The sequence below is a fragment of the Pomacea canaliculata genome, linkage group LG6 (genome assembly GCF_003073045.1).
Source record: "Pomacea canaliculata isolate SZHN2017 linkage group LG6, ASM307304v1, whole genome shotgun sequence".
Taxonomy (NCBI): Eukaryota; Metazoa; Mollusca; class Gastropoda; order Architaenioglossa; family Ampullariidae; genus Pomacea; species Pomacea canaliculata.
Window position 1 is genome coordinate 22,907,126 of NC_037595.1, and position 18,144 is coordinate 22,925,269.

The 18,144-nt window shown below is 37.6% G+C and overlaps 1 protein-coding gene across 4 annotated transcripts in view; it reads right to left on the reverse strand.

Moving 5' to 3' along the window:
• The window catches only part of LOC112566393 (tudor domain-containing protein 1-like), a 32,918-nt gene that overhangs the window by 1,455 nt on the left and 13,319 nt on the right, over positions 1–18,144 (reverse strand). For 2 of the 4 annotated variants that reach the window (XM_025242553.1, XM_025242554.1), the window contains exons 14-31: positions 17,011–17,153; positions 16,407–16,487; positions 16,122–16,283; positions 15,197–15,350; positions 12,190–12,274; positions 11,934–12,005; positions 11,055–11,211; positions 10,549–10,652; positions 10,208–10,313; positions 9,702–9,877; positions 7,990–8,052; positions 7,070–7,133; positions 6,397–6,514; positions 6,026–6,098; positions 5,289–5,692; positions 4,877–5,024; positions 1,711–1,929; positions 309–454 (exon numbers count right to left, since the gene is read on the reverse strand). In XM_025242553.1, the coding sequence (XP_025098338.1) occupies positions 309–454; positions 1,711–1,929; positions 4,877–5,024; positions 5,289–5,692; positions 6,026–6,098; positions 6,397–6,514; positions 7,070–7,133; positions 7,990–8,052; positions 9,702–9,877; positions 10,208–10,313; positions 10,549–10,652; positions 11,055–11,211; positions 11,934–12,005; positions 12,190–12,274; positions 15,197–15,350; positions 16,122–16,283; positions 16,407–16,487; positions 17,011–17,153 (2,475 nt within the window). The remainder of the gene's footprint in view (positions 1–308; positions 455–1,710; positions 1,930–4,876; positions 5,025–5,288; positions 5,693–6,025; positions 6,099–6,396; positions 6,515–7,069; positions 7,134–7,989; positions 8,053–9,701; positions 9,878–10,207; positions 10,314–10,548; positions 10,653–11,054; positions 11,212–11,933; positions 12,006–12,189; positions 12,275–15,196; positions 15,351–16,121; positions 16,284–16,406; positions 16,488–17,010; positions 17,154–18,144) is intronic. The other 2 variants (XM_025242555.1, XM_025242556.1) reach the window with 2 other exon arrangements.

An 18,144-nucleotide genomic window follows, 5' to 3' on the forward strand; every position in this document is an offset into this window, starting at 1 on the left:
GGGAAAGTAAGGCAAGCAAGATAGGGAATAACCTTTACCTTATAAACCAAGGACATATTTGAACACGTAAAATATGGATGATCCCCCAACTTTTTGACATTCCATTTTCTAAACCTCCCATAATCATTACACTTAGTGCACTTTATACCTAGGTGGTATATATAAACCTGCATTAGTGTGTGTGTATTTAGCTTTTAAAATGTAATACTCTTCTAATAACATAAAAGTATAAAGAGGAACAAAATCTACAATCAGAACATAGAACAGAGAAAACTGTCAACTTAGGGGTGGGGGGGACTCCAACTGACCCCTTTATTGGCAGAGCCAAACCCTGACCAAGCAGAAGGTCAATTAAGGACACGTATTTCTTGAAGGCTGGGTCAAATGCTGTCTCTGGGACAATCTCTTCTACCACAATATCCACTGGCAAACCAAGCTCAGGAACTGCTTCACCCTGTACAGAAACAATTAAAACATCTGCTAGAAACATCAAATCAATCTTTATTGTCTGTACAAGGTGTTGTCCAAGACAGAAATTTTTCTTCGGCTCACAAATCACAGCACACATACAAACATCATATATATACACACACACTCACAAAAACATAACAAGCAAACGCACATACCCATACATGACATTCAACACACACATACACCCACCTACACCCTCTTTCTTATATACATGAACCTCCTGAAAAAGATACAGTTAATACACGATAGGCCTACAAGTCCTTGTACTTTTATTTAGGATGGTGATAGCATAAAGGATCTCTGATAGGCATCTGACATAGCACATTCTAAAGCAACCAATATGATATAGTAAAGTCCTTTTATGGCTACACAGGGGTGGCTAGTCACACATAAGAAAACAACCAAAGAGAGTTTCTTGAGTAGGGTACATCCTATTGTTACACACTTCCTTGCCCATCAGCTGAACTGAGTGAAGGCAACAAAGGATGTTTCCTAGTGCTAATTCCCACAGCCGTTTTGAATTTCTTAAATGAGGAATGCTAGGATTAAGAGCCATGATTTCATAAGTGGAAAATATTAGCAACAAAGGAAGCACGTTTTTTTTTACTGCTTTCAAAATGTGTGCACTGCAGGGCAATAGCCTACAAAATAACTCATTTCCTAGCCCTGCACCCAGATCCCATCACTACCCTCTCCTTGCCACCCGCTTTTTAACTTGTAAGGCTCTGCAACCACATCATTGCTGTGTGAAACTAGTTAAAATACTTTTTCCCATTTAAACCTATGAATATATAAAAATAGCAAATTAACACTGGTAAATTATAATAAGGTGTTACACTGAGATGTTACACTAACATGTGCTCTGTCTAATGCTTCACCCGGTATCCAATAATCTGGTTCACAAACTTTCTTACTGTATACAACAGAAATGTGTATGACTACATTTCACACTAATCTGACTGGAGCTACTTCATGTTTGTAATAAGAATAAATGTATGAAGCTAATCAAACTCTAATAACAAATCAAGTTCATTGTTAAGCTGTAAGTTTATAATGTACGGTTCTTTACTGTGAATTTTCTGTATGTATGTTCACATGTGGTGCAAGAGAGTGAATAAATCAACTAGCAGACCAAATGAAAGTAATATTGCAAACATTCAGAAGAAATCTGTAAACAAGACTAAAAACAAAATAGAAGTTTTACACACAGGGTCACACATCTCTCTCTGAAATACACACCTCAAGTTTGACAAACAACTGCTTGCCCTGGGTAATCTGCTTCATCATGAATTCTCTAGCTGTGCTCGTCCATTTAGAGGGATCTGATGACCCAGCAGACTGGATCCCAGCTAAATGGCATCTCTCTGCAAAGCACTCATTCTCCCCGTGCTTCTTCAATAAAAGGCGAAGTTGGCTTCGTGAAATTATGTCTGTGAAGCCATAATCTACCAGGAATACCTAAAGCACATAACAGAAATATTCAAAATAAATTACAAGAAAAATGATTTATCACAGCACTGTTTACTCTTAAAGCCATCAAGAAAGTAATGCCATACAGAAAAAAATGATTAAAAATCAGATAATACAGAAGGGTTCTCATTTATGCTGCAAAATTCTTCAGAAAAGTAAACATATCTAAATTGTGGACAGGCTGAGGAAAGTTTAAGGTTTTGATGAGCAATATTACAAATATAAATACTCATAACATGAAACACTCTCAAATTACTTGGTGCATTAGTTTTGTAGAGTGCAGAGGTAATTCTAGGATTTTTCAAAAAAGGGACCCTTCAAATGAAACAATGGGCCCCTCAAAACAAACACATTTTCACTGCTTTTTTCTGATAAATATTTGGTAAACAAAAGAATGCAACAAAATACTTTATTTATCACAAGAAAATGAAGATCAATCGCAAAGATATCTGTTTCCTTTATATCAATAAATCATTTTTCATTATCATTAGTGTAATCAAAGCATCCTAAATTTGCAAACCATATAGTCTTTGTGTCTGCCTCATTGGGCTATGAGCAAATGTTTAGACACTTTTCACATGTCTTATCAATGCAGTGGCTGTGTTTTGTGACTTGAAATGTTCTTCACTAACCTATTTGTGGTTACACTGTCTTCTGCTTTTTTTTTCTTTCTCCACAACATCACAGCATCACTGAAGTTATGGTCAGCAAGTGATTAATTTTCACATTTTATTTTCATAAGAACATTTTCCCCCTCAAGGTGACCTATGAGAAGACTTTATCATGTTTTGATGGCTGAAGCCCCTCTCACAATCTGAAGTGGTATGGCATAATGAGGCACAGCTTTCCAAGAACCAGAATATTGGGAAATGAATCCCTGAAAAAATTAAATAACAGTTTAAACTGACTATTTGTGTAATCTCTTAGATATACATTCTGCATTACAGTTTCTTTAGCCAAAATCCATTCCACTAAACATGCTGCTTTGTCAAGCAAGGGTTTACTGAATTAGCTGCCCACTTGTGCCGGCTTTCCAAAGAAATTAATCATTTAATTTAATTCCTTGTCTCCATAGGTTGCTCCGTCTTGATAGGAAAGAGATGGGGAGCATGGAAAGTATTAAATATGCTGAGGCCAAATCAAATGCATCTTTAGGGAACCTGTCTTTAATGTGCTTGCACAGATTGCAACAAAAAGCTGCCTTGACAACTTCTATGCCCTGTGATGCTGCACTTAAATCAGGGGCATATTCCTTTTTGATATCAATAAATCTGATCTCCACTGTGTCCCCATCACCATTTTTTCTTTTAAAAACAGTTTCTCCTTCAGTTCAAGCTGATGAAATGTTTTCACATCCCTACTGTTCTTGAATATTTTGAGATTGGCAGTCTTCTTCTGCAATCCAAAAGACAGTATGCATAGCAGCAAGAATACTGGCCTCTGTTTGTCAGATCCATGTTTGCAGCAGTTGATGCAGTCTGGAATAATTAGATAAACAAAAAAATGAAATCAAAAAAAGATGAAGGTTCACAATTCTACATAATGAACATACACAAATTATTTGTGCAAAGATATTTCTCTTAACTTTATAAAATTAAAATTTTCCCTATAAAGTGTTTCACAATTTATGTGCTTGTGTGGAAAACTTTAAGCAAGCAAGGTAAAGTATAATCACTTTTAACACATGTGGTTACTTCAAAACTGATTTGCATCGGAAAATGATCGCCAGTGGCACACATGATCTTGCTGACAGTTTTACTGTATATCTTAATCACATGAAACTGCCATATAAGCTAGCAAAAAGGCAATGAAAAAAGAATTGTATTAATAATGGTTCTCTAATAACTGCAATACATGTATACGTAGTCAGATTACTTTCATGGCAAATAAATTATGGCCGATCATTTTGGAGAAGAAATTACTTTTATCAAAAGCCTTTACTCAACAAGGATTATGCATTATAAAAACTAGAAGGAATCATCCACAAAGCGTTGAAATAATACAGTTTGCTATGCACAACTGTGTGACTTATTTGTAAGAGTTATAAAATACCACAGGTTAAGTTTTGAAAAGGCTATGAGGAAAGAAAAAAATTTGAACTGAAAAATAGTTTACCTGGCTGAAAACTTTCTGAAGAATTTCTGCTTCCAAAGAAAAGCCTGTGGTAGAAAATATGAACATGTCTCTGCAGCGCACTCATTCGGTAATTAACACACCAAGGCTTGTAAACGCGTTATTCTTTTCTTTTAGGCACACTTTACATCTCATGCTGTCGGCCTTGTTCATTAGCCAAGGCCTTTTCTTCAGCTATTCACACTGAAAGGTTCTGTGGATGAGTGGTTTGTTTTACTCTCTCTCGGTCGCTTTCGCTTCACTTTCAAATCCCAGCTTCCAATAGTCTTCGAACAATCCTGTTCCAAATTTTTTCGCTGTGCGGCATCACTTGTTTACTACCTGGCGCAAAATTTGCGGCAGGTTAGATGAATAACAGTTGGTCAGTTGGAAAACTGTCCATTCATAGATGATTCTAGATGGTTGGTTTCAAACCGAGAAGAATGACACCAATTATTTGTGAAGTGCCACATCACATGTTCAAATGCCAGCCACGGTATTTTTGCAAGCGCTTGGTCATACAGACTTTCAAACTATGCGCCCCTCAGCAAAATTTTGCAGGAATCCCGTAAGACCGCAGCCTAGAATTACCCCTATAGCGTGTACATAAAGATATTACTAAAATGAGACTAATGCGCACAGAGGCGGCTCCTTTCATTTTGCTGCAACCGCAGAACTTCTACAATAGTACCACAAAGTTTTGCCTGTCCTTAAAACCGTTTTGGATATGAAGCTGAACAAACTCTAATTTACTATATGCCAAAACTCCCAGGCATTTCTAGCAAGAAGCAAGACACACAACATATGACAAGGATAATGTCACCTCAAAACTGCCATCTTCCAAGTTTCTTCTGACACGTCCACGGTACCAGCTTTGATCTTTTGAGTATCTAGCAGCACAGTAGTCACCAACTTTCCATTCTCTGTCCATCTGATCAGCTGAATTATATTCTGACATCTCTGTCATCAAGCTGCCAACATTCAACCAGAGACCCTAACAACTGAGTCACAGGAAACTGTGAGTAGACTTTCTTTAGGAAATATCAACAATATACAACTTTCATTTTCCTGGTAATTCATTATTTCTACCTCGTGTATCTTATTTTTAGAACTTATAACCATTCCCATTCCCACCCCGTTTTCGTAAATATCCAACACCCTTTCTGATGTGCTTACTGCAGCTGTAATTTACCTGTCTAGCTCCACCCACTCTTAGACTGCAGCTATAATCATACCTGTCTAGTTGCCTGCTTTTGTCCTGCAGCTGAATATAAAAGTGACCTGGTGACTGGTACTCAGCGATTCTCACTGCCACTGAATGGATGCTGGGTTTCTCGTCTGTCAAGGAAGTTGGCAGACTCTGCTGACCAGGTGATGTCCCGCTCTGCTGCAGCAGAACTCCATTAGATCTGTATGTTTCTACCTTTTTACTGGCCCTCTGATCAGAAGAAACACCCCTCCCCTTTTTGCTGGCATGAGTGGAGCAGGAGGAGACAACTTGGGTGTAAACATTGGGGGATGGAGATGAGCGCGGGCCTGGGCTGAGATGGACAGGTGATTTCTGTGTCTTAGAAACTGTCTTGTCCTTTTCTGGAACCTGCATCATGACGGTGGCATTTGGCAATTTCCCAACAGTAAGCTATTAATAAAGACCAGTTATGGCACAGAATATATTAAGAAGATTTGTAGCAACTCAAATACACAACAGATTTGCCCAGCATGTATCCTCACTATGTGGTAGACTTTGTAGGCATCACACACATTTTCCAAGGATGCTAACCCTTCACCCCAATGCACAGATTCTAAAGTGACAATTTCTAGGGGAGATAGGTATGTTTAGCCAAACATTAATCAACATCAAAAGCTACGTTGTTTTTATAAAACAAATTACTTTTGCTACAACACTCACTTACTAACAACTGAAAAACTGTAAGATTTTAACATGCAATGTATTCATAGTTTGCATAAACACCTGCAAAAGATTTCTTTGCTCTTGTGGAGTAAGAGTCACACCTTCAAATGTTTCAGGTTTCGGTGGCTGGGACCTGTAGAAAACAGGTACAATGGAATATAGGTCAAATAAAGTTACATAATTTACAAATGTTAAGCAACGGACTAATTGCTTTTGTTTCTTGGAGGTGGGGGTGGGTGGGTAAAAATTCTGAATTGTGGTTAAGAGAAGTACTCTATTGTACACTCGGACTGATAAGACATTTTACAAAGAATCAGGTACACCATCAGGTAGCCTATGATGTCATAATTTGAAATATAAATCGAAACTTACATCATATATTACACTCTGGTATTACACATTTATTGAATAAAACTTAAACTTCTACCTACCATTTCCCAGTGCTCGATGCAAATCCATGTTTGACAAGTTCTGAGTTTATACACACCAGTCGACCACTGTTAACGTCAATTGCATACAGTACACCACTTACTGAGTTAGACTTGGTGCCTGCGCAAAAAAAAGCAAACTGAATTTTTCGATCATCTGTGGGACATATAAGCATATCTGTGCCACTGCTAAAAGGAAGACTGAGGATGCTGAAATTGACCCATAAAATTAAGGCATCATAACTGCTTTAAGTTCAACATGAAGGCACATATATATATAGTTCACCATCGATGAAAATGTACAAACTGTAAATCACAGGACTGACATCAGGGACAGCAGGATATTTGTAAAGTATTGCCATTCTGCAATTAGTGTCAACAAAACGCTGGTGTGGTGTGGGACTGAGGATAAATTGTTTTCCCATCTCACTACAATTCTTTTACACATCTTCAACTCAATCTTCAAAAAAGTAACATACTTGTGTATTTACATCTGTTTCAAACATCCACACCCCCACCAACCCATTCAACCACATCCACACCCCCACCAACTCATTCAACCACATCCACACCACCACACCACCACCACCATGACCAACCCCAACCCATTCATCCACTGCCAATTCCTCTCCCTGCTGTTTTCTCCCACCTTCCTGCTTGATATTTGTACACTTACTGTCTGTGGTAACTCGGAACTGGCACACCTTTAGGAGTACTTGTCTTGAAATCCAAGCCCTGGCCTGTGAAAAAAGTTTGGTGTCAGTACTATGGCCATCACACTTGATTCACAAATTAACAGATGTTGATTTTTTTAAACATGGTCATTTTCAGTGGCCTTGTCAGATAAGAACAGTAACATAACATTATGGGCATCTAAAGCCATTTTCTCAAGAGATACTATAACACAGTTCTAGCTTTCCATAAAACAAAAACAAAACAAAAAAACAAATGCTTAGCAAGAGAAATGAGTGGCAACATGAAAAGGGCCTATAATCCATATCTAGAGATAACGCTGCAATGATCAGCTAACATTCTGTAAGGTGCAAGTTTGCATACAGAATGATGGAATTTCGCAACGAAGGCTTGCAAAGGGTTTCACTCTCTCCCTCAGCACAGCGCACTCCATGTGAAAAAAACTCAATCAACTCATGTTAAAGATCATAGCCTCACGGTTGGTGCACTTGACTGAGCAGCTCCCTAATTTAAAGCTAACTCGGGTTTGGAGATGGAAAACTCACTCTGCCTGCCAAGCAGCTTTAGAAAGAAGGTACTTGATTCATGATGGAAGGCTCCGCCTTTCCCACATTGAGCCTCACGTTCACGGCCACAAGACTATGGAACTGTTTACTGTTCAAGGTCTAGTCTTACATTGAAATAAAAATTTTTAAAAAGTGTACTCGGTGACCCCTGCTTTAATATTTCCTCACTTGGAGATATATTACCTAAAATTGCTAGGGTATGGAAGGAATATGTGTAAATATTTACATTTCCCAATACAAACATATCCCAATCATTTGTGTGGAAAAAATGAAACAACTTTTATAAGTAAATGTTCACAATCACATGGATTACAAAAGGAAAGATTTTAACAATTACCTCCTCTGACCATTCATTATTACCATCAGCTGGCTCTACATCAGACAGACAGCATTCAATGGCCTAAGAAAGGAAATTTCATTATAAAATATTCACACACATGCAGGCTAATGCCTAATTATTATCAGTCCTACTTTTGAAAAATATATTATCAAAGCTACTTATATACCCTCACAAAGCTACTAAACATAAAGGCTATGTTTTTCCTGCATTTAAAGAAATATATTTAATACAGTCAAATCTCCCTACTATGCCACCTACCGGGACCGAGCAAAAGTGGCATAGTAGCGAGAGTGGCATAATACCGAGGGTTTGTAAAAACGGCTTTATTTGCTCAAGTTACCCATCAGTCCAAAGCTCACAAGAATCGTCGGCTGGCGCTAGTTGTCTCCTCTCATTCTCCCCCTCACCTCTTCATCCTACACCCCTCCCAACCACATCAGCGCACCTGCATCCTGTCGCTAGTCGACCCCCTCACACTCTCCCTCTGTCACGTGACTGTCACCCGGCCAGCGACCACCCCCCATCGCCAGCCTCCACCCTCCCTGAGTGCGTGCTAGGTTCCATCCACCTAACTGCCATGTCCCACACTACCATAGAGTATAATAGTCGAGCACTGCGGAATTTCACAGCTTGTGTCTTTTAACAATCACAAAAAAGTGGCATAGTAGCGAGAGTAGGGGGTGGCATAGTAAATTTTGTTTTACATTGAATTTATAGTCGAGACCGAGCAAAAGTGGCATAATACCGAGAGTGGCATAGTAGCGGGGTGGCATAGTAGAGAGATTTGACTGTAACAGAAAAACAAATGCAACAATGCTAAGAAGCAACAATCATTTCACAAAAAGTTTACTTATAATTCATTATTGTTTAGGAGGCCTTCATACTGATCTCCCTTTGCCAAATGTCAAAAAGCATTTCCTGTCAGTGGCAGCTTTAATAATAATAATTTATTTTTAGCTTTAAGGATATTCAGGTTTTAATTTACATTCCTGCTGAACCTTCTTTCTGTTCTTGGGTGGGGTGGAGGAAGGGAGAAAGATTTGCTGCTATAATTATACTATTTTATATTATACTAATTAATATAACTATACTAGTTATTTTACTAGTTTATACAGGTAGTCCTCGGGTAAGACGGTCTCAAGTTACGTCGTTTCGTGATTACGACGCTTTATACGACGCTCATTCCGACTTACGAGGTTTAGCACTTAGAGTACAGTATTTCATTATTAAACATACTGTACTGCACAATATTTTACTGTACTTATGTTTATTGATAATTATGTAGGGTACTGTGCTAGTATAGGTGATTGGATAGGCTAAGTGTTTGCAGTACTGTACTGTTGTTTTGGTAAAGTAGTGTATGAACGTATGATCCGACTTACGTCGAAATTCAGTTTACGATGCCGCGTAAGAACGGATCACCATCGTAAGTCGAGGACTACCTGTACTAAGATTTCACACACATATCAAAAAGACCATTTATCATAACAAATAGAAAATCAGTGCTTAAGTTACAACACACCTGACCTGCTATTTCCATCTGCACTTGTAGCTAATAGCTCTTAAAAAAAATGCAGTCTGTGTCTTTTAAAATAGCATTTTGGTAAGGGAATAAGGGATGGACAGGGCAGGGAGAGATGGCGATTAAGACAGAAAACAGCAAAATTTACAAATGAACACAGTAAAACAAAGATCACATCGGACTTTACCTGTTCTGGAAACTTAATGTCATCATCAAGAATCTTGCGAATCTTAGTGTGGTGGATAATCTCAGTATTACCGTAGTCAACATACTGAACAAGTAACCTTCTGCCACCAAGAATGTCCAGAATACGAGCACGATACCACATTTTATCTTGACTGTATTGGGCTGCACATATCATACCTACACACCACAAAATATGGAGACCAAAAAGTATAAAAATTCTTTTTCTTTTTTGTTTGGAAAAGATGTTCTTTCTATACTTTCTAGATTAAAAAATATGTACTTCTAAGAATCTAAAACAGAAAATTTAAATTTAAAAAATGAAAATATTCAAAATAATGTCACTTAGCATCATCCAAAACAATGAGTAGAGGGTGCATAATTAAGAAATAACAGAAGTATAATGTAACATAAATAACACAGGTAACATGAAATAATCAGCTGCAGCAGAAAGCACTGTCATAAAAGAAATATAAGCTACCAAAACAGTAAAACAGTTTTACTAAGCACCTTTTCTTGGACAGAAGACAGTGTACAGTCCTTCAGACTCTTGGCTGTAAAGCTCCAGCATTCTCTGTTCTAAGTGATGCAGGTAGGATTCTGTGCTCGTTGTGTGCTGTTTACACATTTTTTAATTAGAAAAATGCATTTTTACAGTAAATCATTTCAAACCAGTTTACTACACAAGATCTATGTACAGCATCATTTAAATTTACAAAATTTTTTCACACCTTTACAGCTTTAATAGGAACATTTTCTCTAAATGTCCATAAAAACAAATTAATTACTAAATTAATCTATCACGTTCTCACTTTTAAGATTAAAAATAGTGAATATTTGTGTTTTCAAACCTGTGCATAAATGGACTGAGGGGTGTTTGCACAAGTAACAATTATGTCAAGTAGCTTTCCATCCAAGAACCGTGGCAAGGTTAAAAAGTCACGCTTTATTCGACCTGAAATAAAATGTATACATGCACAAAAAAAACAAAACAGAAAAAAAAAACCAGGAAAAATTTCAAAGAGAAAAGACATAACTCTTAAAGACCTATCAGATTGGTGACACATATCACACTCAAAAGACTCCTTTCGTATTACTTATTAACGCCTCGAACATCAAATTGCAAGGAGAAACATGAATCTCGAGAAATTAAATACTCAGCTACTTTGGCCAGCACATCTACTTCCTATAATAATTTGATCTCGCACATATTTCACTCAATGCATGCTCCATCAAAACAGCTTTACTAAACGACAAAACACCTTTTTTCAAAACTGCAGTTTTAACAGCACGTGAAAGCGGACCCTCTGGGGGTGGATGAGCACATACATATAAATATGGGTGGTTAATTTCCTACCTGGATTAGCTGCAGCAGATGATCCTGATTTAAAGATTGCTGCTTCCAAGAAAACAAGGCTGTCCCGCACTGATACAGGACGATCATCTGAGAAGTTTTTATCAATCTCTGGGCAGCTCAAATCTACTTCTAACACATTTCCTGCCTGGCTGAATACCTGCCAACAACTGAGTTGTTACCTCAAAGATACCAAACCAAAGTCCACAGTACTAAATGCTTTGAATATATTTGTTATATGTGGGTATGTATATGCATATATATTTTTTTGAACACCAAACCTACCATCTTACAAATCAACTGCTAATGAAAATACTTCAAGAAGCTATTCTTCTTTCTGTTTAAAAATTTCTGCATTTTTCCAAGTTAGCTCAATGCCAAGAGAGTTTACCATACAAATTTGGAAAAGACAGTTATCCACTTACACTGACTTTACCTTTGCACTGCTATGACAAACAACAATTCTACCATAAAAGAATATCAAACTACCCATGTCTTCTCATTTCCTGCTGGATGACATATTTACAGGTGTAAATGTAGTATTTCTTAAATTACAATAATGATTATAACATTCTTAATTTGTACGGCAACAATGCTTGAGGCTTTTTGCTGGACTCTTGATATGCGAAGGGCTGTAGTACAAACTCTTTGTTTTGTTGTTACCTCTCTGCCACTTTACATAGTACAAATTATTCAAATATTCTCGGAGTTCTGTAGATTACCAAGCTTACAATGTACATGCACTGCAGACCACAATTAACAGAGGTTACATGTATCATGGCTTTGTATTTTAAAGCACAGTGTACACTTGATTTTTTTTTAGCCACCCAGTACATGAGCCAGCTACATTCTTCTGTGAGTCTTATAATGATGGCAACTTACCGTCATTATCATAGGCCCTGAGACCGTCATTTGAAGCATCATCTCCACAGATTCCCGTGACCACCCCTCCTGCTGGGAACATCAAATATTAAAAAGGTTCACTTTTTCAAAATGTGTGTGCATGCAGCTCAAGATAGGTCATGCTGACTAAGACATGGACAGTTTATTTGCCATTTTATCATGACAGATGTCAGACTGAACAGAACTGAAACAAAATAATACATGTATGAAATTACATGCAATGCAAATCCCTTACTTCATCTGATGGGGAGATGTCATGAAGTGCACACTCCAGTGCAAAGGAAGGTGCCTTGAAAAAGTTCTTGTGAGCTTTCCTTAAACTGAAAAAAAGTTGATATTCTCATGAAAAATATTTGTTTTAATAATCCTGATTATATGAATGCCTCAGTGCATAAAGTATGAAAAATCTTGGTCTAAGACTAAAGCACAGCATACATATAACAAAGATAATGTCTATAGCAGGGGTACCCAGTAATGCCTCTATTGATTTTTCCCACATTTCTTCCATCCATGATTTTACAGCCCCCTTTAAACCTACCGCTTCACTGGTGACAAGATTATTTACTTCAGTAACTGAAATGCAACACAGTGAAACACTTGTCCCAAGATGTGTTGCACATATAAAATATAACTGCTTGTTCAACATATCTGCATTTCAGATATATGATCTTGATGTCCATTCAGTAACTTGATGCTCTCTCAGCAGTCTGGTAGTACAATGATCAATGCCTATCTCCAATACATTGAAGATTGACTGTGCTGGGTTGAAATCTCCTCTCTTCTGTTCTTTCACTGTATACAATATCTGTTTACAGGGCTGGCTGCTTTGCTGTGATGTACTCTTAGCTGCTGGCTTGGTGTAAAACACCAATTCCTCCCCCTCCACCTCTCTTTTCAGTCATGTGTGGCAGAACCAATGTGTTGGAGATCCTCAATGATTTGTCACTAGTGTATCACCCAAAGAACGAAATCAGTTTTATGTAAATCGTTCAAATCCCCTTTTACTGATAGTCCTTGTCTGCCAACAGGTGCATCTCTAATAAAAGTCCACATCTTCAGGCAATAATATGTTATTTTCTGATTTCTGTTGTCCATTTTGCACAAATATAGACAGAGAGCTTCATGTTTATCTGTCTCAATTATACTGATCTTAGTGTGAACTGTATACCTCTGAAATTTTATAGAAATCTATGTACAAGTTAAATGTTGCTACTAAGTAGCTGTGGTATGATAATATGCAACAATGCTCTGTAAATAATAGTAAGTTTGTGACTATATTATGTCTATTTTTGTTACGGACCAGTCTATGTCATTTTGGTTTTTCTTGGCATTTTATTCCCTTCATGACATCTAGGTTGGATAGGAGTGTAAGAATGTTTAAGCAAGGTAGGACTGAAAGGGTTAACTGCAAGTGGATGTGTTGAACCTCACTCATAAATAAATGTTTGATGGGAACTGTGTATAAAATTCACTCAGGCCAGGAATACTGAAGGAGAAAGACGTGCCTGAGTCACAACATCTACATCTAGCTGAGATTGATGTATCATAGCATGGTAGTATCAAACAATGCTCAATGCAACGAGGTACTGACCCCTTTGGATTAACCTAGCCTAGAATAGGTATATCATTTTCTGTTATTACTTTGTCAAAATGCAATAAAACTGATGTATGTTTCAAGATTTTGTAACACTAACACACAAGAGAAAGCTGTATGAATAGAGAAATATGGTTAAGAATATAAGTGCAGTGCAAAACGGAGTTGCAGGTTATTTTGTTTGGGCTAGTTTGAATGGAGCTCTTCTGCACATGAATAGCCTCCCAGGACTCCATTTTCCAATCATCTTGTGATCTGGAACACAGCAGCACTTGGATCGGCACCATGAGATACTAGAACTCGCCTTTCAAGAGAATATCATCGACCCCATGATGTCACTGTGGCCATACCTCAACTCTGACCTACTGTGAGCCATCTGGCCAAAACAGCCAAGTTCCTATGGCATCCTGTGCCTCATCAGTTGTGGAGTTTATTGAAGTGATTAAGAGTGTTTCCTGCTGAGAAAGGATTTGCAGATTCAAACCCAGATTATAAGTGTTAGTGGTGTTATTTGGAATTGTTTGACGACCAGGGGAAGGACGACAACTCTCAGGTAGTTTGATTGACACTAAACTGTGAATATCATCATCTAAGACTGATATCTTGAAGAGAAACTGTAAGCATTCTTAAAGAGTGTGTGACTGTGTAAGTGTGCATACAGATAATATTTATATAGAGGATCTGAATTTGAGGTTAATTTATGTAATTTAAGAGCTAGAATCTACTTGAGACCGATTTTGGTGAGTTTAAGGCTATTGGATTTGGGGGTTTATGTTTGTGTCAGAACCCGGTGCTGTGGTGTCTATTTTATGGTTTGTTACTACAGTGTTGTATTATGCAGTCCTGAAACCACAGCAATTAAAAAATAACATGCATTGCCAGCCTCAGGCAATTGTTTTGTTTTGTTGTTGAAAGAACATGCAATTATTGGGTGTGTGTTGGTTGGACCATTCATGCCGTGACAACTTTCTTGTATATTTTAGAAACAACTGAAGGACTAACCCCCCCAACACAAACACACACACAAAATTGTAATATGGGTCAATAACCTAAGAAATAAAAATTCTTTTGTTTGTTCTCTCTTTTGACCAGTGCCAAAAATTGCTGTGTTGAATTTTATTTGATGTCACTGATAACACCTTATGATGGGGTAACATCAGAGCCGTGCTTAGGGGCAAGCAGACAAGGCATCTGCCTAGGGCCCCATACTTTTGATAGTCATCAGGGGCTCCTTGCTTTTGATTAAAAGCCCCCACACACACCCTATGTCTCGTGCCCTGCGGGGGCTAAAAACAGGCCTGGGTAGAATGAACATTAAAATAAAGATGTTACACAGAATATTACATGAACCAGATAAAGTCTACAACTTCCCCCTAAAGAAATACACCTGCAAAACTTGGTTCAAATTAGACATATTGTGTGAATATGCATCCCACTAGTGAGGACAAACACATGCATTTTACCACATTCTGCTTTCTTATGTAATGTGGTTATATTCTGGGCCAAATTTCTCTCCTTCCAATCATAACCTAAACAGTTACCATACAGTTTTTTTTTTGAATAGGTCTTCAACACACAAAGATCCTTCGAAATCAGAATATCTATGGACTCAGGTATAAATTACAACCATACTGCAAGACAAACCCACCTTTTCATAGTGGTGATTTCGCAGTTCCCATAGTCTATGAAGAACACAATAAAACTGTCTTCTTCTTTGTTGGATTCCTCTGCTAGCACAATGTTATTAACAATTGCTCGATACCACTTTTTATCCTTAGAGAACTGGGCTAAAACTCGGTCACCTGCACAAATACACACACAAGCGTATCATGGTATACATTTTTTAGCTTCAAATCCTGAGCTGTCTACCCATTCAAAGCTGAGCCAGACTATGTTACTACAAGTTACGTCAAATCTAGTTGGCTCTTGGTCAAGAAGAACAGTCTGTCTCAACTCAGGGCAACATGAATCAGTATTGATCACAAGGTATCATTCCCTGAAATTCTGCTATGATATCTCTGGAATCACTGGTGGGAAAACTATTAGAATGGTTACACTACGTCACAGCATGCAAAAAAAAAATCATAGCCATGTAGTGGCTAAAAGACAGTAGGATAGAAAGTGCGATTAGGAGACCTCAGAATGGTAACAATGTACGAAATTCCTCCATGGCATCAAAACCAGGTAAACAGCTGACAACCCAAGTATGAGGCATGGAGACTAAAAAGCATGACAGTTACGCCCGCAAGTTTAGCTGATGAACCAAACGAAAACAAAAAAATCTCTTTTTACAGAGCTTTATACTACAGTCGAGGGTACATGCACCTGGGAGAATGAGACAGACTGGTCGAGGGGAGGAAGACTGGAGGGGAAAGCCTGCCCCATCATAAAAGGTGTTCATCGCAGATATGCTTTTAGAACTTAGTCTATCAAGTTCATGTACTATAAAGGACCTAGCAGTAAGCCTTGGACACAAAAATAAGGTTATGCAAGCAAGCATTTGAAGACATCATCATAGACCTGGAATAACATAACAATCATTACTGATAAAAATGATCAGAACCAATACTCACCAGGAACAAGGACACCAATAGGGTCTTTCTTGGAAGCAAAGCTGCGACAGTAAGAATTTAACTGCTGTGACAGCATTGCCAGTTCTCCAACTTTTGACAACTGCTGTACAAAAAACTGTCCTGGTGTGCAAATATGTGTTACCTGTACCTGCTCATTGTGGCCTGGCATAAAGAGAACAGAAGTCACGTCAACTGATCTTTTTGAAGCATTTTCCTTATTTTCTGCTAACAGCTATTAAATATGCATCTGCACCCAACACCCATGTGTAAAGAACTCAATCTTACCTGGGATCATAGGTTTCAAAGATGGGTAGACAGCCATCTTTGGTTTCACTTCTTCTGCACCACACAGTTCTTCTTTTTCCTCTAAAACAAAGTTATTAAGTCCATAAAAGTAAAAATGTTAGGCAATAATGAAAATGTTCATGGGTGACAGATAGGTCAAATGGGAAAATGTAGATGCCATGGAAAAGTCGCAACACTGATGGGTGGGAGTGAGGCACTACAGGCACTTCAATGAGCATCTTAATAGCTGTTTCTTCTTCTATGTATACCTTACCTTACCACTAACTTCCAGCCTTTAACATCCCTGCTAATTTAACTAAGTGGTAAAGTAACCACATACTGTTAAGGATATTTAAAAAAAAAGAAAATATTCAACAAAGTGACATTTCTTTATGTAAAGTATTCTGACATATTTGTTAGCTTCTGCTAACTGCCACTCTGGTGGTCATTTTAAGCTTTTATGTTCTTGAAGCATTTCAAACCTTAAAGAAAATGGTTAAGCAATGAGTGCTAGGGTTTCATTTCATTAACTTTTAAAAAAAAACTGATCACCATACTCTTCTTGAAGCCTACATGTAGAAATAAGACTAAAACATGTCCTAACCTTCTAAAATGACAGAGGCAGAGTCTGCCAAGGACTCAGATTCTGTAAAAGAAAGGCTGTCAACATCAGACACATTTGGAAGGTAGCGTTCCTCTAATGGTGGTTTTTCATCATCAGGTCCTGGCAACCTCAGCTCAAACATTCTGAAAGCCATTATTAAAATATCATTCCATGTAAGAACCTTTGTTTTGTTTTTTTCTTCCATTACAATTTCATTCAGATAAACTACAGTAATTCTGCATATCATGCTTTCTGTGCAAAACTAAACATGAGCACACAAAAAAATTACATTTGCAAGATAAGTTATCTTTTTATATTTTTTTTAAATTCAAAATCTCATTATATGCAACTTTCTGTGATTTTTGCCCAACATGCATGCATGCATGCTCTGAAACAAGACTTTCAAAATCATATAATTAGAACTACATTAAAGCTTATTTAACCCTAACAGCATTTCAAATTTACACTGTAGTAAAACTGTGCTAACTCTATGACCCATAGACACTTCCCATATTCAGAACTTTTGGTCCACATGGATTAATTTTTAACAAGAAAACACATTTTCATTGGTGCTAAACATGGACATACATTTTAAGTACAAAATTTGTCCCCTGACCTGTCATCTATTTTCAAATCGTCAACCAGTACAATCAAGTCAGTTTACATCACTTAGTGCAGCTTGTAAGCAGACACTTTTGTCAGTAGTCATACATAAGAAAATTTGTCATAAGCAATTGTGGCGACTTACTGTTATTGAAACAAAGGTTGGTCATTTTATTAAAGAAAACAAGTCAGGAGAGGCTTTTGCTGTAAAGTATTTTAGTACTGCATCAAGATTATGAAACAGATTGTCCAAAACCATGACGAAGGAAAGTATTACTGCTACAGATAGTCCTTATTTTTCATATTAAGCAAAACAACATTTCACAGATGGAAAATGACTGCCACCAACTTGAAAAAATTGACAAAGAGGTAGGATTGATGCTGAGCAACAGGACTCAAGGATCTGCCGGTTACTGGTTGCACGATACTGTTTGCTCATACCATCCCTCCCCACCCCCAACAAATCAGAGCAGTTTTAACTAAACAAAGAGATTCATCACGTTGCAAGTTTTACATTAAACGGTCACTTAC